The 26985-nt window shown below is 33.3% G+C and overlaps 2 protein-coding genes across 2 annotated transcripts in view; both read right to left on the bottom strand.

Moving 5' to 3' along the window:
* Window positions 1–1551: 1551 nt before the first annotated feature.
* Window positions 1552–2247, bottom strand: LOC136980405 (tigger transposable element-derived protein 1-like). Its single transcript, XM_067276510.1, has one exon. It carries the CDS (start codon window positions 2245–2247, stop codon window positions 1552–1554), a length of 696 nt encoding a protein of 231 aa, XP_067132611.1.
* An 845-nt stretch (window positions 2248–3092) lies between these two features.
* The window catches only part of LOC136980474 (coiled-coil domain-containing protein 134-like), a 51916-nt gene continuing 28023 nt past the window's right edge, over window positions 3093–26985 (bottom strand). Inside the window, exons 5-6 of the mRNA XM_067276593.1 lie at window positions 17954–18022; window positions 3093–3326 (exon numbers count right to left, since the gene is read on the bottom strand). Coding sequence (XP_067132694.1) covers window positions 3222–3326; window positions 17954–18022 — 174 coding nt within the window. The 3' untranslated portion in view covers window positions 3093–3221. The remainder of the gene's footprint in view (window positions 3327–17953; window positions 18023–26985) is intronic.

Genomic DNA, 26985 nt, shown 5'->3' with positions numbered 1-26985 from the left:
CTAAAAAAGATATATTAGAAGAAGAAGGTGTCGTTTATCAAATAGAATGTACTGTACTGTACATGCAACAACCCTAGTTTTTACATTGGTGAAACAAAACGAAGGCTGAAGATTAGATTGTTGGAACATCTGGCTGCCGTAAGGTTGAAAATTAGTAGTTCTCATATCTTCCAACACTAATATTAATAATTGTCAAATTAATACTAATAAATTAAAAATTATCTTTAAAGAAAAAAACAATGTAAAACAGAAAGTAAAAGAACATTTTGCTATAATTATGCAAGACAACAATGTAAATTTGAATACGGGAATGTTAACAGCGGAATGCTGGGAATTCTTTGTAAATTATATAAGTGGCTTCTCTTAAGTTTTTGTCGGAGCATGAACTGTGTATGATTGGACCTACTGAAGAGGCCTTCCATAGGCAAAATGCATTTAGGAGGTTTATTAATGTAAATAAAAGTTTTCTTTGCAAGTTGATCTCCTTTTTTAACTTTAATTCTTTTTTATTCATTGTTGATACAATGTTTTAAAGAATTTTTTTTGAAGTTATAAGACAGACGTGGGCAAATGCGGCTCTTTTTGAGTTACGTGCGGCTCTTCCTGAAAGTGTTAGTTTCTGCTTATTATTATTATTTTTACAATTTTATTTCCACAATTTTGTGAAAATATGTAATTACATATATGTAATATTTAGTAATTTATTTCCAAGTTGGTGCAATAATTTATTTCTATTAAAGTTTTAATCATATTTTATCATCATAAACTGATTTTTACTTTCATGTTCATTAAATATATGTGGTGTATGTCTTGTCTATCTTACTTTGTTTAAGTTCATTTCTTAAGTAAATTTGTAATATAAAAACAAAAATTACATTTAAAGATTTACATACAAAAAATAGATCACAAAAAATACATTTAATTACATAAAAGAAGTACAATGTGATGCACAAAAGAAGTACATTTATGATACAAGAGTATCATAAATGAAAATTTTGACTGGACTGGAATGAAGTTAGATTATTATTTTCACTTCATCATACTAAAACCTTATTTTTGGTACAATCTGTATTAATTAAATTGTATAATTCTTGTAACACCAATGCTTTGTGAAGTTTGGAATTATCTAATAAACTAGATTTTTACATCTGTAAAATACAGTGGTGCCTCATATAACGTATTTAATCCGTTTCAGGTGCACATGTCCATTAAGTGAAAAGTCCCTTATATGAAACGCATTTTCCCATAGAAATACATGTTAAAACAACTCATTCGTTCCGCAGCATAAAATAACCGTACTGTATCATTAAAAAAAAAATGAAAATAGAGCAGTCACCACTTATGCTGGGTAGTCAGATGTTGTGAGGAACACTTTCTTCACACACTCATACAGACACACACTTTTTACACATTGCAGCAGATCTCTTTTTATTGTTTTTTAATCGGAGTCAGATTCAGGAGAGGCTACTGGGGCTTGTTCCATTCTTTGTTTTTTGGCAGCTTCTTGAAAAACATGTCCAAGGTGGTCTGTTTCTCTCTCTTCAACACCTGTCAGAAATGACAGGCAAGGGTGTCATTGTAGAGATTATTGATCCTGTTGGCCTCGGCTGTGTCTGGATAGTGAGTGTTGGTAAACTCCTGAACCTCTCCCCATTTGACAAGGAAGTCCTTGATGGCAGCAGTTGAAATTGGTTGATTGGATTGCACCTCCTCCTCCTCATCAGATGAAGCTTCCCTTTGAGCTTCATCATGTTCCTGGGCCAGAAGTGCTTGGAGCTCTTCAGTTGTCAGCTTTTCTTGGTGTTCTTCAATGAGCTCCTCCATCCTCCACATCCTCCACATCTCCACCTCCAATTCCAATTCTCGAGCCATCGAGATGATCTCCTGTACCACATCTGTATCCTCAGCTGGTTCTTCCTGGGTCCATTCAGGAACAAGCCTCTTCCAGGCTGAATTGAGGGTCTTCTGCACGACTTCTCCCCAGACCTTCTGGATGAGTCTGATTGCCACAAGAACATCAAACTTCTCTTTCCAGAACTTTTGGACAGTCATGTCTCTACAAAGCTGACATTCTTCAAACATCTTCATGAAGAGAGCTCTGGTGTACAGTGTTTTGAAGTTGGCAATGAGTTGCTGATCCATTGGCTGAAGGATGGCAGTGGCATTTGCTGGCAGATACTGCACCTTGATGAAAGGATAGCTTTCTTCCAGGATCTCCTCCGGGTTCTTTTGAGTGACCAGGGGCATTGTCCAGTATCAGCAGGGCTTTGAGTGGCAGCTCTTTGTCCAGCAGGTATTTCTTTACAGCAGGAGCAAAGGTTTCCAGGATCCATTCCTTGAAGACAACATGGGTCACCCAGGCTTTTTAGTTAGACTTCCAATGGACAGGCAGGTTGGACTTGACAATGTGGTTCTTCTTGAAAACCCTGGGATTTTCCGAATGGTAAACCAGCAGGGGTTTGGCAACCCCTGGCAATGGCAAAAGAGTGGAAACATCATTTGCACTTGTTCGCAGAAAGTCCGTTGTTCGCCTCATATAACTGCCGAATGGAAAGTCCATTGTTCGCAGCCAGTCCGTTGCTCAAGTCACGTAACGGTCAAACAGAAAGTCCATTGTTCGCAGCGTCCATTATTCGAGGCACCACTGTATTTATCTTCAAAATTATTATATTTAATTGTATATAAAAATTTAATTTGTTTTGTAAATATTATGTTATATTTCTTTTTATAAATAATCCAAATTTTGAATATATTTTATGTTTCATTTTTCAGCTGTATGTGTGACTAATAATACTTTAAATTGTAGATTAGACAAAAACGTTTTCATTTTAATTAAATTGAGTTTCATATGGTCAAAATCTGTTTACGTTCATTGCTTAAAAAGATATTTTTCTGTTCGTTTAATATATTCTGCATTTGTAAGCATAATTAAGTAGATAAAAGTTATGATTTTGATTAATTTAAATATAAAATAAATATGAAGAGTTCAAAAATTGAAACTTGTTTTAATATAGAAATGTGAATATCTAAGATACTGGAAAAAATGAAATTCCAGATTATATTCATTACTATAATAAAAAAATTGATAATAATTAGTAATCAATTGATAAATATTTATTTATATCTGTATATAAAAACTATACATTTTAAGATATGTGATCTAATGTGAAACAATTTGTAAAATACATATTTACAATACAGTTCTGCTTTGTTTATTTAAACTATAGTTCTGTGTGCCTTGATCCACTGAGACGAGGACCTTTTGTTGTTTTCTTTTTTACTTTTTTCTCGGGTGACTTTGTTTTAATCTCTTCTCTTGTCATTTTCTAAATAAAAATAAAACCTATAAGTAATTATTTTTCATATTTTTGTGTTGTATTTATTTAATAATTCAAAACACACAAGAAAATTTTCTTGTTAATTTTAAAATAATTATAATATTAATATAAGTTACTACTATATACTTTTAATTGCTTAAACTCACTAAAACATTTAAATAACAATTAGTTAATTTGAAATAAAAAATTTTTTATACAGAAGTTATATTAAGAAAAAACAAATATCTATTCTTCATATAATAAAAAATTTAATATACAAATAAATTGGATTTTATTTATTGCTCTTGTCTCTGAATGATTACAGGCCACTGATCTCAATTTTTGCTTATTGCAAGTGAACTTTATCTTTCATCAGATTAATCATAAATAAGAAATAGGGTTTAGATTAAGACTATTCACCACATTAAAAATCATAAAAAATCCTATTCAAGTTTGAATCCAGATAAACAAGAAAGTCAAAATTCATATCAAAATTAAGAACACACAATATATTTTAAAACAATTATTTAATTAACATAAAAACTATTATTTATTTATTTGAAAAAGAATTTTTGTATTATGTAAAGTACTAACTCATTTAAAAATAGATAGCAGAGTAAATTTATTATTTTAATATATAAATATAAAACCGAACATTTACTCAATAACAATATTTACTGAGTTGAATTCCTTAAGAAAAATTATCAGTTACACAAAAACTTCAATTTGTCTAAATTCAATTATTGACTCATATCAGATTGAAAAGGTAAAATTTAGACATTTTGAAAAACCTTTATTGACAATTGACTTAACAACAGTTACAGTTCAGTCTGGTAGGTAATCACCATCAATATCAATCATATCTCACCACTTTCGCTCCCGTGAGCATATGAGCCAGCATAGAATGACTGGCTTTTTGTTTGAAGAAAGTCTCGAGTGTCAGGTATTGTCATTGAACTATATATTGGCAGTGTGGTTCTTCAGAGTGTGAAATAGATGATAGTCAGTTGGTGCTAAGTGTAGGCTGTAAGGTGGATGAGAATCTCCTAGCCAAGAATGGGCCAGCTTTGCTCGAAGTGCTGGCATGTTGTCATGACGATATTGGACTTTGTCAATTTTTGGACAAAGTTCTCTGATCTTGGTGTTCAAACAATCCAGTTATTCACAGTAGAGTTCTTACATGACAGTGATGTTAGTGGAAGCAGCTTCATCATGAATATGCCAAACAAATGCAGCCTTCTGCATTATCAACCCTTTGATATTTGCAACAGCTGGTTGATCTTTGTTCACTCATGAATGCTTTAACATATGAGATTGTAAGCCTTTACTGCATTGTGTCCACTTTTGAAGTGATAGAGCAACAGCATGTAAATGTGTTCTTTTGAAAGTTTCGTATTGTCAGACATTGCTGATGCATCTATTTCCAATGAAATATGTGATGAAGTGTCCTTTGGTTTGCTACTTAAATACCTACATCAAACATTCTAGAACATTTTTTTCAGTAGTTTCTAGGAAAAATCAAAATGTCAATTTCATCTTTACAACCTGTTATGGTAATTATACTATAAGTAATTAATGATATTAATTATTATACTAATTAAAAATAATTCTTCTACTAATTTAAGAATAATTAATTTTAGCAAATATATACAGTACATACATACACTTCATTCTATTTCTTTTGCTCTTCACATTATTATGTCTTAACATACTAGAAAATAATTTATTATTCAATCCAATATAAACAATATAGACATTTGTTATATAGGCAGAATAAACTGAACTCCTGCACAGATGTTTCTTACATAACATACACAAATTCTTATATCCTACCATTTTCAGAAAAGCTCCTTCTGCAGCTACATACTTCTATTAGTATCCATGCAACCCATGAAAGTAGTGCTAGAAGCAATTTTTTTTTAATGTACCATATTTACTCGAATATAAGACGACCCCACATATAAGATGAAGTGTGACTTTAAAGATCAAAATAAAGAAAATTAGATTTATTAATACAATTCTAATTTTATTTCGTTTAATCACAAATGCACATAAATGCACACATTGTCCTGCAAAAATTACTGGCATTTTGAACTTTAAGAAAAAATCTTGTAAAATCGACAACAATTTGTTCACGTAAAGCTGGACATTCCTTTTTTGCCAATTCTTAACAGTCGAATTCACTCTTCAATTACACTTATGAGTTTTCCGAATTCTGATTTCCAAATAATCATCTGTTTTCACATGGGAATGAATTAAAACTTATATCAGGCTCCCATGTGATTTTAGAATTTCAATCTGGAATTCAATTCAAAAGCTTTGCTTTTCCTATTGCTATTTATCTTTATTCCTGACAGTACACAAGAAAGATGGTAAATGGTTTTTAAATACAAGATGGTACACATCAAGTAAAAAATGCAAATACGTGGTTCACAAAAATTGTTTGCAAAAACGCAAAGAATCCAGGGCCAGGCCATGCTATGATGCAGAGAGGCAGCCACATCAGGTGGCACAAAAAATATTTAAGGGTCAGAATTTCAAAGACTTGCATCATACTGAGAAAATCTACCACATGGCCATGGTAAGATACATCAAATAATAAGAATTATAGCCTACATAAGCCTAATAACTTATATAAGGGGCAGCATTTTGAAGATTTGCATCATACTGAGAAAATCTACCACATGATCCTGAAAGAATCTTTTGCTCATGCGTATTGGACGACCTAAGAATTTGAAGCTGTGATAAATGAATAAAAACCTTGTAAGGAACTGAGTCCAAGCTGTATTTTTATTTTCTATACTTTTTGTTTTCGTTATGAGTATTTTTATTTTTGGGGCTTATGTTTAGTTAGGGCGAAAGTTCCCCACTCATCCTCTGGACAGACAAAAAGGAATAACTCGCCAGTTACCGACAAAGCGCCATAGCACAAAAATGAACACGCCATTGCGCGCCCGAAATCGGAAGTTCCGACGGACGATCAGATTTGGAAAAAAGGGGAGTCCACACATATACTTAAAATTAGGAATACTAAACGACTTAGAGACATCTCAATTGTGTAACTACTTTCAATTAATCATTTTTTGTAAAAGTCGTTAGTAAATTGTAAACATCCGCTGACCAGGTAAAAATAAACCGTTGTTAGCCATTAAGTATGTAAATGAGGAGGTGGTTTTCAGCAAGCACTTGTAACGTCACCTCACAACTATAAAGCAAACGAATTTCAACCACAGAATAAGGTGAGCTTCCGCTGATTGTGAGAGAGGTGTACTACCTAGCGAGATTGAAATCAAGGTTCGAACAGCTGATTCCAGACTGGAAAGGAAGGAGATAGGAAAGTTTCCGACAGAAAGGAAATTGGAAAAAGGATTCTTATAGTAGAGGTGACGAATAGGCTTAAAGCCTAGGTTGAATTGTAAATAGTCTTAAATTTTGATTTTTGTTGTCGGAAGTCTCAGGGGACTAGTTATAAGTAACAATTGATAAGTTTTTTGTGTGTCGGTTCAATAGAAGTGTCCTTTATATAATAAATTGTGTTTTGGAATTTACTAATTTGTATAGTCTTAGTTCATATTAAAACTTGAATTTTCTTTTAGACTTGATTGACTAATTATAGTTATATTTTTCCGGAGCCGCAAAAGTCCAGGCCTGGCTTCTTTTTCTTACGCGAACCCGTGTAAAGTACCCGTTAGGTCTTAACATCGTACTTTAGTTCTTTCGGTTTTGATTTAGTACTTTACAACCTCATCTTATATGCGAGTAAATATGGTATAATGGGTGGGGTCCTTTGTCATTGTGGCTTCATGATTTCACCTCTACTGCTGATTAGAACCTATTACTATTCAACTTCTCTTTTGTTTTATGGGATAGATCTGTGAGAGCAAGATCAGGGAAATAAGAAGTTGGGAAACAAAGTTATGCCCCTTCTAAGTCAGATATTTGTTGACCAAAAATGACCAATGTGCACAGGGTAATGTCAGAATGAAGAACCAAATTCCTTTCATCATACAATTTCACACAAATAGCTGAGAATTTCAACTTACCTTTCCTTTTTTTTAATTAAAAAGTTTTAGAAATTTTTTAATTGAAAAAAGTACAAAAATGTCTTCTCAAATATACATGAAACTTTTACACATAACAATAAAATAAGTAACATTTTTGCTACTCAGTAATTGAACAAATCTGTAGTTCATTAGCCATATTAAAAATCTGAACCTTTCATATTACAATTTAATAAAATGATTTTATTCTCATAGATTTAAATAAGAATTAGCTTAATATAATAATCTTTAAATAACATATAGACAAATAGTGAGCAAACTTGATATTTGGTTTAATAGAAAATATCCCTATTTCATATATAGAACAAACTCAAATACTGGGTGTTAATAAGGTGTGTTTAAAGTATCTTATTGTCTACACATATACAAGATATTCATTTTAACATTTATTCAGGTTTTTTTCTTTGGTTTCAGGTACAATGGTTATTGTTATATATGTATAAATTTAAGATTTGTATTAAATATTTGAATTCGAAACAGATGTATACAAAGTCTCATACTGTTGGTGAGTTCATCCTTTCAGTTTATTGTCGGGAAGAGAAGTATGTTTATCGTGTATGTGTCTCACTGATCATAGTATTGGTATGGTAAATTTTAAGGTAGGTTTTCGTAAGCATCTTGATAGTTTATAGAAATTTTATAATTGTAACTATCATAGAGCTCGATTATAATGTTGTGAAAGTAAATGTAATCCTAATGTTTGTTTAGAAGGATATAGATATACAATAAACTGTATTACCCATATATATATGTACCTATCAAGTTTGTAAGCTATTTCAAGGTACATTCCACAAAATATTTTATATATTTACACGTGATTCCATTTCTGCTTTATATGAATTTTTATTGATATTTATAAGTATTCTTCTTTTCTATTGTATGAATTTTTACTGTTTCAGTTGGCTGATGGGCAAAACGAATCCGAAACGTGTAATGTAATATGCATCTCAACTAAATAAAAATGAAAAAAATGCCAAGTGTTTACATTAGTCACACTTAATAGTGTTTGTGCAACAGGAAAATTTATTCAGGTGCAAAAGAGATCTTAACAACAGAACTTATGCACTATAAACTATGCAAATACTTATGCAGTATCTTTCCAATACTGCATGAGTATTTGCATAGTTTGTAGTGCATAAGTTAACAATAAGATAAATTAATTCATTCAAAAAAGAACACATTAAATCATGTGAAAGTTTAATATGACAATATGTAAAGTATGCAAACAAGGGCAAATGCAAACTTAAACTGCAATCTTCACAAACTGTTTGGCCAAACATGATGCCAATGTCCTTATAAAAGAGCAAACATTATGCAGTCTGCTAATTGTTAGAGCACTGTGACAATGCTTTACACTCTTGAGCACTGCTGTGAAATGGAGAAATGAGATGAAATGCTTGTGAAGCAGCAGGTAGATTCTACATGCACTTTCCAGCTGCAAGACAAAGACATTTTGAACATATACTATAACAAAATAAAGTTAATCATTTTTTATTAATTTATGCAATGTTGGTTTCTATCTTTTACAGTTGGTGATTCATTGTTAAGCTAAATGCTCTTAAAATGATTCTCTTCTAATATACAGTATTTGCACTTGGAAGAAAAAGAGAAAATTTACATATTGTTGCAAAATTTCAACAGTTTAAACCAGTCTCTTTTTTGAATAAATTAATTTTACTGTAAACACTACAGCAGAACTTAAGTACCATAGGCTATGTATATATTCATGCAATGCTAGAAAAATTTGCTTTAACCCAAACCCCAAAACCCAAATAAATATTAAAAGTTTTATTTAATGAATTACACTCACTAGCCAATGAATTAAAAACAGCAGTTTAATATTTTATTGGACACCTTTAGCTCAAATTACATCATTTACTTGATTTAGTATGGATTCTACAAGGTGTTGAAGTGCCTCTAAGTCCAATGCACACCAGGCATTCACTAGACTTTCCTTTAGTTTGCATAGATTTGACAGAAGCAAACTTTGCTGGCGATCTGTTGTTCTAACATGTCCCATACATTCTCAATTGGGTTAAGATCTGGGCTCTGTGGTGGCCAGGGTCAGTGGCAAAAGTTGTCTTCATGCTCAATGAACCACTGCTGAACAATTCTTGCATGATGGATTGTAGTGTTGTCATCAAAGAAAAAGCCATCACATGCAGGAAAAAATATGCAACATTGCAGGATGAACTTGATCGGCAACAATGTTCAGGTACTTGTTGGAAGTCACCAGACCTACCATGAATATCATCAAACCAGTTCCATCCCAATAGAACATGCCCCATACCATAACACCCCACCAAAACCTTAAGTCATGTTAATGAGGCAAGCAGGGTCCATTGCTTCATGGGGCTTCCTCCAAACCCTCTGTCTATCATCAGTACAGAATAAAATGTACTGTGATTCGTCTGATCACATTACTTCTTCCAGTCCTCAGATGTCCAATCACAATGCTCTTGGAGTCACTATAGACAAACTTTCTGATTCTTCGCAGAAATCAGTGGTTTTCATATAGGCCTGTGACTGTTCATACTGATTCTTTTCAGTTCCCTGTGCATAGTTTGGGTAGATATTAGGGCAGGATTCATTAAATTCTTTCATCAATTGCTGCACAGAGGAAGTCCTTTTTTCCACACTAATCTTTTCAGACGACGTCGGTCATGTTCCTGATTAACTATTTCAGAGCTACAGTTATTTCTTTTAGACATTGAATGCGGGTTATTTTTCCACTGATTGAACACTCAATATCTGACCTTTGGAAAAACCAGTCAGCTCTACAGTTCTTGATATTGAGGCTCCAGCAAGACAGGCACCCATAATCAGCCCTTTTTGAAACTCCGTCAAGTCTTTCACTTTTCCCATTTTCATAAACTTAACGACCGTACTGACCAACAGTATACTTAAATAGGAGCTTATGAACATGTAGCAACTCACATGACTCAAGTGTTTTGCATATAAGCTGCAAAATTACATTTACTTAATATGCATGGGGGTTTCTAATTCATTGGCCAGTGAGTGTATATTGGCATATACTAGTCTATTGAAATGATGATGAGTTTGGTCATAATTTGATATCTTTTTCCTTCTAATAATAATAATATATTTCTTATCGCGTTTTTCTTTTCTTTTTTTTTTTAAAAAAAGAAAAATGAGATAAGAAAGCAAAGCTTTTTTTAAAAAGCAATGTTTTAATAATAAAACAAAATAATTAACATTAAATTATAGGAAAAATATGAAAAGGTAATCATTGACTTATTTTTGCTTACTCAGTTTTTATTGAATAAAGAAGAAAAATGGTAATACAATGCTGCCAATTTGACTTGTATGGACTATAGAGTAGTTAGTAACTAGTACTAAGCATTCAAGAACACGTTGATTAAAATTGTTGGTAATTACAAAGATTGAAGTTAGCAATTAATTAGAGTATTAAAATTCTCAAAAAGTCAGATTACAGAATACACTATATACAGGGCCTGCTCTAGGGGCAGACAACCTGGACATTTGTCCAGGGCCAATTTTGGTTGTGAATGTGACAAAATATTTATAAGTTAAATACTTAATTAATCGAAATTTATATTTGTCAATTTTTTTCTGTGGCTAAAATTATCATGCAATTTACATTTCATATTTATTATTTTTGCCTAAAAGCTAAGAAAATATTTGCATTCCTTAATTCTGAAGAAAACAACCATAAAAGAGGACTTTTGGGCAAAAAGAAAAGCATAAGCAACAATGTTAAACTTTGTCCCAAACCTTAGTGTCACCCTAAGAATATACTGCTGATCATACCAATAACTGTAGCTAGTGGGGGAAAGGAGTTTCTCTAAATAAAAATTAGTTAAAAACTTTTTACGTTCCACTACCACGCAAAATCATCTTAATAGTTTGGCCATTTTGAAGATTGAGCATGAAACTGCCAATCAAGTAAAGGAGTTAATAAAAAAGTTTGCAGAACTAAAAGTGAGAAAAAATTTTCTTTTCATTTTAGTATGGTTGACATACTTTAGTATAGTTTTTATAGGATATAAGTTTTTTGTTTGATTGTACAATAATACATTTTTGTAATATCATTAAAAATGCATCTAGTTAACAATGTGTAACTAGGTGCAGGTATATTTTAATTTTATATTACATGTTTCTCTCTAAATAAATTTAAGGGCCTGCAATTTGTCTTTTTGTCCAGGGCGACATAAATGCTTGAGCGGGTGCTGAGTATATGGATCTCTATATTACTGTAATGTGATTAAAATTTCTGACAGCAGAGCAAGACACTAGTCCTTGGTAATCATATTGACTTATTTGTTATATGCAAACTCATAAGGATCATATTTGAAAACTATTAGTACCGGTATACCTCGAGTTACGTCGTGCTTGATTATACGTCGTTTGTCAAAAAAGTATATGGAAAAACTTTTTACACTATTAAATAAATATCTAGTTTAAGTCATTTTATTCGACTTTACATCTGTCTGCCACAAATATCAAAGTCATAATATCACTAGAAAAGCGTTAAAAGCACATAAAATCATATTAAAATATGTACATTTACAGTAAATGTTAATATAATCATCATAAATCCTAGAAAACGAAACATGAAAACACCTGTGTTTCTGTGTTCTCGTCTTATTTAGCGGTTTTTAAGTGCTCATTATTGGTGTTTTCCACCGTGGTTTCGACTTATGTCGTAACTACACAAGTAAATTTGACTTACGTCATCTCTCTTGGAACCAATTACCAACATAAGGCGAGGTATACCTGTATTTGAAATCCTAGCACAGGTTCTTAGAAATGAGAACTTTTTGGATTCAAATATTCCCCTCTTTAATTGTAATCCCGTTAGATTATTTTGGATTAAGCATATAGGTGCATAAAAAAATTTTGTTACTTAAGTGATTTACTTTAATAAAGTGAACCTAACTGTGTGAAATTTATTTAGTCTAGTTTAAAGATAAAGGAAAAAACCTAAAACCATGAAACTTAAAGTTGTGCAAATCTTTTGTAAATGTTATGAGCAATTATTTATTGTGACATTGTCACAATGTTGAGCAGCGTCATAACTAGTCTTTTATGCGCCCGGTGCGAGCATCTGTAACTATGCCCCAAAACTTGGTCTAGGTTATTTCTGCGCCCCCCAGGGTCTACGCCCTGTGCCTGGGCACTGCCCTAGTTACGGCACTGATGTTGAGCAGCAATTTTCTGTTACAATGCTCTCCATTTTAGTAGTGTCTTGCATCTATACATCATACTTTTCCTATTAACAATACAGTCATGCCAGTCGTCTACCTAACTCTGTTCAGGAGAAACTTTTTGAATTGAAATATGACTTCTGGTCCAAACCAGTAGTTTATACATAGTTAATCAGGGCCTTCTGCCCCTAAGCTTTCCATATCTGGTCTTGACTTTCATCTATCTAACTGTTCTCAAGATTAAGGAAGGACATACAGACAGTTGAATGAATGCCAGCAGAAATTTATAAGTCTGCAATTTTTGAAAATTGTAGCCCAATAAATAGTAAGATCAAATTTGGATCTAAGATTCTCCAAAGTAATAAGCTGATACCTTTCTGTCAGGTCAACTAGTTGATTTTAAGGAATATTAAATACACAGAGTAAAACCTCATTAAGTTTAAGGAATAAAAAAATTCTGACTTCAAATGTTTCTGACCATAAATTTTCCATTATCAAGACATTTCTTATGAATTTTTTCACAAAAATTGTATGCAATATAAGCACTTTTGAATGCATTGTCAACATATCCCCTTGTATCCTAATCAGAATGCCAGTAACATCTTATATCAGTAAAGAGATATCAACATGGCATGGTGTTTTTTTCTGTCACAATTAGATGCATAGATAGACAGTGGACATCTTTGACATTACTCTTTATTCAGGAATATCTTGTGGGTCAATATGCATTTTGGGCATACGCCCCTCTTCTGTCGGCTTTACTTTTGAGATATCTTGTAAAAAGGTGCTAACAAATATACATCTTGCTTAAAAACAACATTAGTTACGGTTAAAATTTCCTGGCATTACCCTCAACAGCACTTAGCTCATACCCGTAATGTCCTGGTAAACATAAGCTGCATAAAGTTATAACCAGATTTCTGCATTAGCATTTGTACATGTTTCATTTAAAAGTATTATTGAAAATAAATAACAGTAAATCTTTAGAGATAGTGTTTTAAATCATGTAGTAATAAAAAATGAAAGAATAACAGATTTGGTTCATTCTGATGTGTAATTTATATTTGGTTAATCTATTTAGCACTATATTATAAATTATTAAGGCTTTCCATTTCTTTCTTATCATTATAAACACCTTGTAAAACTGGATGAAGTTCAAATTAACGCACCAATACTAAAAATCCAGCAAAACACACTTTAATAGACAAATTAATGCTTTTAATTTGTCTACAGTAATCATAATTACAACAAATTTTTTTATTTTTACACAAAAAGAACATTGATATGATTGGTTGCAACATCACTTGTAATTGGGACTGGGGAGGTCGGCACCTCTTCGATGCCTTGTCAGGATTGACACCACCGTGTCTTAGCTGACATGGAAGCCATGGCGGTTCAAGGATAGACCACGCAAGCGATTGCGTTATGGAGCAATCAGATTCGGGATGGAGGGGGAGAGAGTGCACCAGAAGTAACTCTCATAGAGACCTCATTAACTAAACAACGTTTATTTACACAGAATGGGAACATGATCAACATACATTTAAAAAGGGGTAGATAAGGCTAATGTCGCGATTCTCGAGAGAGAGAGAGAGAGTTTACATAAAATACGCGTGGCGATAAATATCTGAAGTTGGTTGCTTGTCTCATTTAGTAAAAATAACATGATGGCGAAATTAGTCCTCTTAAGGTTTTCGGTATTCTAGTCCAGCAAATAGTCCATGGGACGATAGACTTAATCCAATACATTGCACACAAAGAATTGAAGCACTACGAAATTGGGGATCCTAGCGATTGTAGATCTGGGCGACAACTCGAACTCTCAGAGGGATGGGTGACGACTTCTTGAATTGGAGAGAGATAAGCGACAACTGTCTAATTCATTATTAAATCATATCGATGAAATCAAGATGTTAGGTCAAAAGATGGCGAGAAAGCATCATTTTAGTACCTGAGAACCTAACAGATGTTTCGCTCTCAGGTGTAAAAGTTGACAGTTAGTTGACAAAAGGGTTAATGTGATGCAGTGATGTCATAAAATGTTGAAGGCCAGTATTTCAGATCCTTACATAATGAAAATAGAAAAAGCATAGGAAAACCAATGTTCATCATATAAGTATCAGTTTAAGAATATTGTCAATGCTGTGAGGGGATGGAGGAATCTCAGCTAAGATACTTTGTATAAGGAGTTCTAAGCAAGAGATATGCTCTCTATGTCTCTATGTCAACCTCTATGTCATTGTAATTAATGGCCATTGATTTTCTGGCCACCTTTTCGTATTTCCAATTTTTCAAAATGTTTAAGGTGGCAAACTCCCACATTGGTTATATTATGTTATATATCTATTAAAGTATTTTAATTAGAATCCCTGAAAGGTGGCTAGGATTGTCCTGGCTCCTAAACTGAGTAATCCCAAGGATCTTTGTCCCATTTCTCTCTTACCTGTACTTGGAAAGATTCTGGAATGTTTAATAAACAATTGCCTATCCTGGTTCCTGGAAGCCAACCACCTTCTTGACAACAATCGGTATGGGTTCCATCCACAAAGATCCTCTGAGGATGCTATTTATATGGCCATTGAAACCACTAAAGACCTCGTGAATGACAACAAATGTGCGCTCATGGTCAGCTTGGACATTTCCAAGGCCTTTGACATCATCAGACTTAGGTGGCCCCTCGTTCTATATCAATTAAGAAACTTCCACTGCCCCACCAATCTGTATCACATCATGAAAAACTATCTGAAAAACAGGTATGCCATTCTACAAAAGGGCCAATATCACATCAAAAAAAGAGTCTGCAGAGAATGTCCATGAGAATCTGTCTGCAGACCTCTCCTTTGGAACATCATATTCAATGCTTCCCTCCAACAGAACATTGGTCAGGATAAATTAATAGCATATGCTGACATTGTCTTGATCCTGATGGGGTGGGTTGCTCTAGGGCTGACCTCAAGCACAGAGGTAACTATATGCTAAGGGAAATCCACAACTGGGGAATTAAACACAAACTGAACTTTAATCCTCTCAAAACTAAAGGCATTATTCTAAATAAATCTGGTCAACCGAATCTTTATTTAAGGATCCCCGAGATCAAGATGGATGGTAAAAACATCAAAATAGCAATACACCTCAAATACCTTGGTGTGGTATTGGAATGCCCACATTGAAGCTGTCACCAACTGTACGGAATTAATCATGCAGGCATTTGCACAGGTAGCTAGAAAAACCTGGGGTCTCTCATCTGGTGGCATGAGCACAATCTATGACCAGATTTATATTCCTATGGTCACTTATGCCTGAGGCAGCTGGGGCTGGGCATCCAACAAAATCCACATCAAACAGACTCATCTGATCTCATCTCAAGTCATATCCAGGAAGCTCTCATTGACCTGATTATCCAGCTTAATGGGAAGATACAAAACGTCAAATGGGGAAAGAAATTAATTCCAGTGCTGGACTGATCAACTGCTACAATTATGAGTCTCATATCCATTCTCCAATACCCTTCTCTGTGAAAATGATCTGAACAACCTCAATAACTCCACTTCACAAACCCTTATTGTGGAAATCTTTACTGACAGGTCCAAAATTCATGACTCCATTGTCTGCACTTTTGTTGTCTACATCAATCAGGTTGAAGAATACTTCCAACAATATTGTCTCAGCTACTTATGCACTGTTTTCCAGGAAGCTCCTTGCCATCAAAATAGCCCTCCTCTGGTCCACAAACAACTATTCCTCCAGTTACGTCCAAATCGTCACTGACTGTTTATCCGCTTACTCCTTAATCAAGGGCAATAATCTACACCTGACTGCCACTGAGATCAGGATCATCATCAACAGCACTAGTAATTTCATCTCTATTACTTGGACATGCACCCATCAGGGTACTCCCGGTAGTGAGCATGCTGACCTGCTTCCCAAAACAGCCATCACGGACAATATCATCTCTGTCATCTACAACAAGATAAGCAAGCGCACCTTATGCCAGCTCCTCTGGAAGGACACCCTTTCATCCTGGCAAGACATGTGGAACAATAACAACACTTGCATTACCTGTAACTATATACCAAACATTAGTGACTTTATGAAGCTTGACTGGTTTGTGCTGAGCTACCACATGACTCAGTTTCTTACTGGATATGGAAAGTTCAGCATCTATCTCTCCCGCTTCACCAACTATCCTTCACATCTCTGTCCCTTTTGTCATGTTGAGGACAATGGGACTCATTACATTTTTGACAGTCCCATTCTTGAAGCAGAGCATCTGGAGATCAGACTTCTATTACAGAACTTTGACATGGCCATGCTGTCACTCCAACCTACTTGTGAACAACCAAATCTACTTTGCCTTCTCCAGACTGGCGAAGAAATTCTGCCAACTGTCACCAGTAATGGCTTAATCTCGTAACTTGTAACTCTCAACCATACTGTTGTCTACTGTATATATTTTAACTCCGGTTTCTATATTTCATACATATGTATTTTATGTTTTGTCTTTGTAACTTTTATTGTTTTGTTATGTATTGTATTTGTATTAATTTGTTTTTTCTGTATTTTGTAGTGATTAGGTTTGTTTTGTGTATTATATTACAGTAGAGTGTCGTTAATCCGAACCCCGGTAATCCGAATCGCCGGTTATCCGAACGATTTTCAGTCAGACTGTGTCGTGCTGAATTGAACGTTTTTGATACTAGATTTACTTCTAAAGTATAATTTTCATGTTTTTATATTCTTCAATATATTTATTTTGTTTTTACAAAATAAAGAAATAATTTTTAACGATACAATAGCCTCGATTATTATTATAAAAATTTTTGTTAAGCTTAAAATCGATGATAATTCAACACGAAGCGACACGCAACGGAGAAAAATTCAACACGAAGCAACACGCAACAGAGAAAAATTTGAACATCGGACAGGTTAATATATTTTTCAGACATAATCGGTTATCCGAACAAATCACTAATCCGAACAACCCCAGTTCCCAATTGATTCGGATTAACGACTCTCTACTGTATATATTACTCTATTGTATATTCACTACTTTGTCACATATCTATGATATCTCTTTGTATTTTATCTTGGTCATGCTTAATGCAACACCAAGTATGTACAGTACATACTTTGTACTTTAATAAATAATACTGAATATCTATTAAAGTGTATGTTTTGCATTTTTTGGTGTTGGAGTGTTAATTTTAATTGTTATACTTAAATTTTCTGTTATTTTTCTTTTGATGAATTTTTTTTTATTGATTGTGTTGAAATATTCATTTTTTAAAGATTTTTTCCTTTTTACCCAATTGCTATTTATTTCTTTCTTTCTGAATATCTGAAATTAAATCTGTATTTGGCAGTAAAAATTATTCTACTTTCTTACCTCTATTTCTTTTTTGTATGGATTTATAAAATTTGGGTCCTTTTCTGTGAGATTAAATTCTTGAGCAACCTAAAAAACAATAAATAAATAAAAGTTTATTCAATATTTGAAAAATATTCTGAAAACTTTTGTGACAATGCACATAACAACATATACAACAGAAATATTTATGTGCAAAGTATAGTTAAATTATCATGGACATAATTTAGAATGCTCGTATTCCAGTCAAAACTCAAAATCATAAAGTAACTATATTTTCTTGGAATGAAAATCTTAAAATTTTAATTATCTTATATATCAATACATATAAGCAATAATAAAAGTACCAGCTGGATTTGAAGATTACTTAAGTGAACAGTCTTCATAAACCATCTACAAGCCAGCAACTTAACATGAAGTAAACGGACATTAAATTTATTTCATGTTAATTTGCTAACCTGTAAAAACATTCCTTACTAAAAAAGCTGTATGATGACATGTTCTTTATTAAAAAGTAAGGAATGTGTTCTGATTATCCAAAATTTTCTGTTGATTTAGATTCTAGAAATTTCATATAACCAATTGAGATTCACCAATACTGTATTATAACAGAATGAAACATCTCTAAGATCTTTGTATAATGCCATAATTTTGTCACCTTTGAAATCTGCGTATAATGCTATATATTCTTCTAAACTTAATAATTAAATTACACAAATTATATTAAATATTTTAAATTTCATAATTTTCCTTTATTTCCAAGTTTTCATTTCTGTATTTGTGAAATACACCCAGCTCTGTTTTTTACATGGATTTTTTCATTATTTTGATTTAACATGGTCTAAAAGATTCAATTCTCTTTTTTATATGATTTGTTTTGATCTAACATGTTTTAATTTTGCATTTTTAAAATCTCAATTTTATTTTAATTCTAAAAAAAAAACTTCATACTATCTATCGTAGAAAATTACTTTTTTTTAAAAACTCCTTAGTACATAAGTTCTCTTTATTCAAATTCATCTTCTTACTCTTTCATTTTAAGTTCAAATTTGGTATTCATGTCATTTCTTGATAATGATATTTAATGTTTGATCTTATTTAAATGTGTCACGGGGAACACATGAGCATAAGGTCGCGTTATTTGAAATCTCTTCCCATTCAATTTTATGTTCAAATTTTAAGATCCAGCTTGTTTTCAATTGAAAAAAGCCTGAAGAAGAGCCCAAAAGGGGTTACAAGAACATTTGTTATTCAAGGGTTAATCATAATTCACACCACTTAATGGTCAATGTGAGTCTTCTTAGAATTTGAATTTAAAGCTGCTACGCATACACAAGTAAATTTTAAGGTTTGGCTGTTTTATATGATTTATCTGAACATGAGTAGTAAAAATGAGTGCATCTAGGTGGACAGAAGCTAAGTAAGTAAACAAATATAAACATAAAACATGAATACATGAAATGAACTATTATTGGTTTGCTTACTTAGTTGCTCTAGATTGCCCAATCAGTCTTTCATTCTGACTTTATCTTTAAATTGAAACAGTCAAAAAAAATTTATTTCAAAGTTTGATAATTTGTTTGTACACTTACAATTCTTTAAATTTCTTTCAATTCAAATAGTTTTTGTATGCCATTTGATGCTAAAAGTTAGAGGTATCTTGGTGCTTAATTGAAAAAAAAAAATTAAAATAAAATTTGTGCAAATAATATAAATTTCTTAAATTTTGCCAATAAGTAAGTTACATGTGTTCCTCCTTTGGTTTATTAACTAAAATTGAAATATTTTGTTTAAACACATTCTATTATATTAATTTATCATATTAATTTTACTTAGGGGAGTTGGCTTGGCTTCAAGGCTGTTGGTGACTTTTCGTTCCACCTTTGAGGTGTCTTTGAAGTGATTGGTTTTTTTCTGAAGTTGAGAAGGGCTTTTGGATAATACAAGCTAAAATGGATAAGCTAGGTATTAAATTAATTAGATATCTTCTACTAATTTCTGGGATTGAACCTAACCCTGGGCCGTTATCGAGATCCCCTCCGGACATCGAGAGGGCGGATATGCAAAAGAGAGGTCGAGGCAGACCTCGTAAGGTGGATTCCAGTGAAACCGAAAGTTGTAGTTTAACTGATGTTGTTGAAGAGAATCATGCTGCTGTAGACAGAACATCTTTGAAACAGAATCTGGGGGGAGTAAGAGATGCAAATATTCAGGACTATTTTATGATGTTGTTGAAGAGAATCATGCTGCTGTAGACAGAACATCTTTGAAACAGAATCTGGGGGGAGTAAGAGATGCAAATATTCAGGACTATTTTACCTCGTCTGCGGTTGCGGTGGAGGATCTTGGTGAAGAGCCTCAATATACCATTAAAGCACTGTATAACCTAATTCAGGAGAAGTTCTCTCAACTCTCTGTTGATTTGGGTGCAAAGGAAGAATTATGTAAACTGAAGAAGAGACATGATGACCTAAAGGAAGAACTGAATACTGTGTCTCATAAAGTGGAAAAATTGGAACAGGGAGGTAATTATGACGGTCTGTTGAGAGCTAAGATTGAATTTCAATTACATAAGTTAATCAATGAGAAAACGAGGAGTAATATTGTTATCTTTAATTTCTCGTTTACAACTGAAGACCCGTCAGCCGAGATTTCTCATTTTATTAGAAATGAGTTAGGTATCGAGGAATTTTGTTTGTCCGGTTTAGTCAGAATTTCTGGAAATGATACAAAGTCTATAGTTAAAATCTCCTTTGCCTCTGTCTATGAGAGAAACTTAGTTCTTCGTGCATTCTGGAAGGTAAAGCCTAATTTGTTGAAGAGATATAAGGAAAATATAATAATGACAGCTGATTTATGTAAACGGTCTAGGGTCAGGAAGCAAAAACTAATTGCAAGAATTGCCCAGGAGAAGTCTAATGGCCATAAAATCATAGTTAGAGATGACTATTATATTAAGAATGGCATAATGTTTACATACGACATATATTCAAAGGAAATCATCCAATTAGACTGTTTTTTATAAGGAATCAGGGATCTCGTGATAATGTGCCAGGAGTGATGAATAATAATAACCTTTTATTAAATGGCTTAAGGACTAATAATTCTATGACGCGGCGAAGTGACAACCCGAATTCAATAATTTTGTCTTCTCCGAGGGTGGGTCAATGCGCCGATGTTGAGAATGCTTACATTTCTTTTTGGAATATTCAAGGTATGGTTAATAAGATTAGTGACGATCTATAAAGCATTACCTAATGTCAAATGATGTTGCTGGTATTTCTGAGACTTGGTCGATCAGTTCTAGTTTTTTGGACAATTTGGGTTTACAGGATGAATTCTGGGTTACCCATAGTGCAGCACTTAAGGAACAAAGATTCAGTAGACCTGCAGGAGGTCTTTTGTTATTAATTAAGAGATCGTTTGGTTATTTAAAGTATATACAAGTTAAACCTTGGTACATTTTAATTTAATTGAGTTAAATCCCAAACTTCACAAATTGTGGAGAACAAGGTTATTGGGAATTATATTAGTATATATTAATCCTACTGGAAATTATAATAATTATATTGAGGAATTGCAAATAGCGATTAACCGTTGGAGTAATATTACAGACTGTTGGATCCTGGGGGGAGACTTTAATGCACGTATTGGCAAAAATATGGATGTAGTTTTTCAAGGAGATAATCCGGTTATTAATAACTTTAGGAAATCCAAAGATAGAGTAATTAACCCAGCAGGAGGACGTTTCTTGGAATTTTTGCAGGATAATAATTTCACCACACTAAATGGAAGAATTGCTGGGGATGTGCCGGGAGAATATACGTTCTTGAGTCATAGTGGGAAATCTGTTATTGACTATATTCTAGCCAGCGAAGATATGCTTTATTTTTGCGGATCATTGTCTGTGGTCGACTATGATCAGTCCGATCATTTCCCAATTCAATTAACCCTATTGGGTCACTTGAGGGAAACAAAATCTTTATATCCAAACGGTCAGAAGCAACTAAGATTTGACAAAACAAGATGCCTAAGATTTAATTTACAAAGGATAACAAGAGAAGTTCCAGAGAGGTTTCACGAAGTATTAAATCAAGAGGATAAGTTAACTCCGTTGGTTAATTATGAAAAATTTATTTGTCTATTAAATTCGTTCCATGCTAAATTTTGCTTCAAAAGTATGCCGCGCAGGTTTATTCAAAGATGGTATGACAATAAATGCTATTATCATAAGAAGAAAAAACAGCAAAGCCTAAATCAGTTTAGAAAATCTAATAGGAAAATTGATTGGAAGAAATATATTAATAATAAAAGAATTTATAACAATTTGATTAGAGCAAAACAAAGGAGATACTATTCTGATTTAAATAAATACTTAATAGGAACGAAAGATTCCAAAAAATTTTGGGAAGTGATCAATAGTTTTCGACGACCGGTTGCTCATTCGAAAGAATCTGTTAATATACCATTAGATGAATGGAATATGTTCTTCGATAATTTTTCGATTGGATATAAGGATAAATTGGCGACTACCAGAATAGAGAAATTTAAAAAGATGGAGTCTTTGCCAACAGAAGAGGCCTTTACTATACAAAAACTTCATTCATGTATCAAGAAGCTAAAAACTAATTCGGCCCCGGGTTTTGACAGGGTTCCTAATATAATATTGAAATTGCTACCAAGTACAATTTTAAATTATATAATCAGGCAATACAATAGATTTTATGTAATGGGTGTCATTCCTGAGTTGTGGAACCGTGTGGTTTTTCGAATGGTATATAAGAAAGGAGATAGAGCCAATCCAGCTAACCATCGCCCGATAGCTTTACTGTCGACTTTTCTCAAACTTTTTACTGCTATGCTGGCTACTAGATTTATTGAATGGACTGAAGATGAGAATTTATTAAATCCAACCCAATTTGCCTTCATTTTAAGCGGTGGTACTCGGGTTACTTTGTTTGTTTTGTTGGCCATTATCTAGATTCAGTTATTTAAAAAAAGACACAAAGTTTTTGCTTTGTTTGTTGATCTTGAGAAGGCATATGATTCAGCGAATGTTCAAATGTTACAGAATAAAATGTTACATTGTGGAGCGGAGAGTTATATGGTCAAATCGGTCGGACTATTGTTTGGACATTATGAGATGATCTGTAGATATAATGGTGTATAGGGATGCCTTCATTCGATTGATCAAGGCTTATTACAGGGAGACCCTTGGTTTCCCTATTTGTTTAATTTTTATACTTATGATATTAATGATATTTTTGATAATGACGACGATGGATTCATGATAGGTACTACTGTGGTCCACTCTATTTCGTATGCCGACGACATTGTTATTCTAGCACCGACGGCGGTCGCTCTTAGAAGGAAAATACGACTATTAACTAGTTACTTTTCTCAATTGGATTTGAGCATTAATCCTAAAAAATCTCACATAGTGATATTCAGGAATGGTTCAAGACTTCCTAAGAAAAATATGTCTGTTTTTATTGATAATACAGAGATTAAGGTGGTCAACGAAACAAAATTTCTAGGAGTTATTTTTTCACCTTTGCTCTCGTTTGAAAAACAAATTAAAGCTATGATGGTTAAAGCCAATCGGTTAATCCAGGGTGTTATTAAGCTGTGTGCCAAGACTCATTTGGGCTTGATCCAAACCCAGCTTAATCTATTTCAATCCTTGGTTTTTAACTCTGTGAGTTATGCATCTCCTTTATGGTGTCTCTCCAATGTCCAGAAGCTGGAAATCATACAGAATAAATTCTTATGTAGACTGTTTTGGTTGGATTGCAAAACTCCGGGAAGTATGTTAAGATTGGAGACAAGTAGATATAGTCCTATGGTGCTCATCATAAAAAGATGTATAAAGCTGATAATTAAGCTAAGAGACAGTGGTGGTATTACATTCAGTCTTTTATATCAATTATATAAGAATTCTATACAGAAACCATCAAAAAATAACTGGGTTTCGCTAATTTCAAAAATGTTAAACAGTTTTGGCTGCTCGATCAAACCATTTATACTCTCATCAAATCTTGAAGAAGTAGTACATCGACAACTTATTTGGAATGTCCTTGATATCTCTCATTCGCGAGACATAGAAGATACTCATTTAAAAATATCTCAAAACAGTTATAGTCCGATATTATTATTTCCAAGTAACAATAGTTATATATTCTCGAATTTGCCTTTTAGAATGATGAGACTCTTTATTCAACTCTGACTTAATTCTAAGTTTCTAATGATTGATAATAAAATGTACACTTACGAGAATAATTCATGTCCAAGATGTTATATGTCTTTTTCCAAATTTCATTTGATTTGTAAATGTGAAAAAAGACTAAAGTTAAGGCAAAAATACAATCTTATCAGATTAAATGAATGTGATTCGGTAGAAGTGATGTATAAGATACTTCATCGGGCAACTTATCTATTTATTTGCCATTTATATAACTATGTTATAAAGTTTTTTGATACTTAATTGTTCTTGTAATTTTCGTTATGCTACTTGTAAGTGGATTAACTCCCCTTGTAACAGGCTGAGGCCTATACTAATAAATTTGATTTGAATACTCTTGAATATTAATTTTATTGGTTTTAGTATTTTCATTTTACATGATTTTTTAATATAAATTTTCTAGGAATGTATCTACCATATAAAAGCAGCATTGGCATACCTCAATTTTATAAATTCAAAAATACATTACCTTATTTATCTTAGTATATATAATCAAAAGATTTAGATTAAACAATAGAGTCTCAAAAGTTTGAGGCACTACCATTCTTATTAGATTTGTGAAATGATATTATTATGGGTTAAGTGAGATTGGGTTAAGTGAGATATACTCGGTTAACACCGGTGACTGTGTACTATGCCGGACCAAAGTCAAGGCATAGTAACCAAAACAGAAATTAAAGAAGTGTATCAGTGTGTGTGTCTGTATTCAGGAATTTTCTCACAATATGACATGTATTCAATATAGTGATTAATATAGCCTATAATATATTCAATATAGCCTTCTGTAGTGTGATATATGTGTTTCTATTCAATTGTAATGTGCCCAGGCTTTTGTGTAGTGTGTGTGGTATGACACCTGGTAGAGGAGAGAACAACAGCTACAATAAGCACCCTATCCATCCTCCACAGATGCCTTATTTCCTGGGCGAGTTCTGTGTACTTGCTAATTTTTTCAGTGCATGCGTTTTTATATTGTGAGTGTTTGGAATGGATATGTCTATAATGTATGTGATTTTATTGTGTTTATCAATGAGTGTGATGTCTGGTCTGTTGTGGTAAATTGTTTTATCTGTAATTATGGCTCTGTCATAGTACATTTTGTGTGTGTTGTTTTCCAATACTGTCTGTGGAATGTACTTGTAATATGGCTCGTGGATGTCTACTAATTTGTGTTTCTTTGCAAGCTCTTGGTGTATTATAATTGCTACTTGATTATGTCTGTGTAAATAATCTGTCTGTGCCAGCTTGCAACCAGAGGTGATGTGTTGTATAGTTTCTGGCATGATGTGACATTTTCTGCATGTGTCATTTGTGAGTGTTGCATCTTTGAGTATGTGTTTTCTGTAGTTTTTAGTATTTATGACCTGATCCTGTATGGCAATCATGAATCCTTCCGTCTCCCCAAAGAGGCATCCCCGAGCTAACCAACTGTTTCATGCAGTTTTGTCAACAAACTCCTGGGCCAGATCATAAGGATGCCTGCCATGGAGTGCCTTTTGAGCCCACGATTGCTTAATGGTGTCTATGCTTTTTATATGTTGTGTTGTGTCCATATGATGTGAGTGTAAGTTTAATGGTGTGTTATTTGAGTCTGCTATAGTTACTGCTTTATGTAATTGTGATGTTTCTTGTTTTTTGTAGAAAAACTCTCGCAGTGACTGTATTTGTTTGTAGTGAAGGTTAACTGTCAATCAGGCCACGTCTGCCATCTTTACGTGGAAGAGTTAATCTTTCTGTGGCGGATTTAGGATGATGTTGTTTATGCTTAATGAGTGTTGTTCTTGTTTTCCTTTGGAGTTGCTCGAGATCTGAGTGAGTCCAATGTATAACTCCAAAAGAATATGTAAGTACTGGAATGACATATGTGTTCATTGCTTTGACTGTGTGTTTTGCATTTAACTGTGTTCTGAGAATAGCATTTAACCTACTTTGGTATTCTTTAATTAATCTTTGCTTTATTTGTGTATGTTCTGTTAGTTTGGCCTGTTGGAATCCTAAATACTTGTAGAACTTGCCCTCTTCCATGGATTCAATAACGTCTCCATTTCTGAGCGCAAAACCTTCTTTCTTCAGGATTCCTTTTTCTATGTGAAGTGTTTTGCATTTATCTAGGCCAAATTCCATTTGTATGTCCTTGGTGTATGAATGTGTGATTTGTAGGAGTTGATAAAGTTGTTTTTGTGTGGATGCATAAAGTTTTATGTCATCCATGTACATGAGATGTGACAGTGTATACTATGTTGTTTTTCATGTCTGATATTGTAACCATATTGCGTGTTGTTTAACATGTTGGATAATGGATTCAGGGCTAAGCAGAACCAGAGAGGACTCAAGGAATCTCCTTGAAAAATTCCTCGCCTAATAAAAATTTGGTTTGTTTGTATGGAAGTGTTACTAACCCTGAGATGTAGTGTTGTTCTCCAGTGCTGCATAGTGTTTTGGAAGAATGCAATGAGTGATGGATGTATTTTGTACATGTGTAGGATATGTTGCAGCCAACTGTGTGGAACGCTGTCGAATGCTTTTCTGTAGTCTATATATGCCATGTGTATGTTTCTGTGTTGTTTGTGTGCTTGTCGTAGAATGACTGAATCTATGAGTAACTGTTCTTTACATCCCCTGTGATTTCTACAGCAACCTTTTTGTTGTTCCGTTAGAATGTCGTGTTCTTCAACATGTTTGTATATTTTGTTTGCAATACAGGATGTCAATAATTTGTAGAGTGTTGGAAGACAGGTAATTGGTCTGTATTGTGTGGGGTCTGTGGTATTGTTGTTTTTGGGTTTCATGTAGGTGATGCCCCGAGTAAGAA

This window comes from Centruroides vittatus, unplaced genomic scaffold (assembly GCF_030686945.1).
Source record: "Centruroides vittatus isolate TY-2023 unplaced genomic scaffold, ASM3068694v2 contig_7, whole genome shotgun sequence".
Classification (NCBI taxonomy): domain Eukaryota; kingdom Metazoa; phylum Arthropoda; class Arachnida; order Scorpiones; family Buthidae; genus Centruroides; species Centruroides vittatus.
This window is presented reverse-complemented; position numbering and strand designations above follow the sequence as displayed.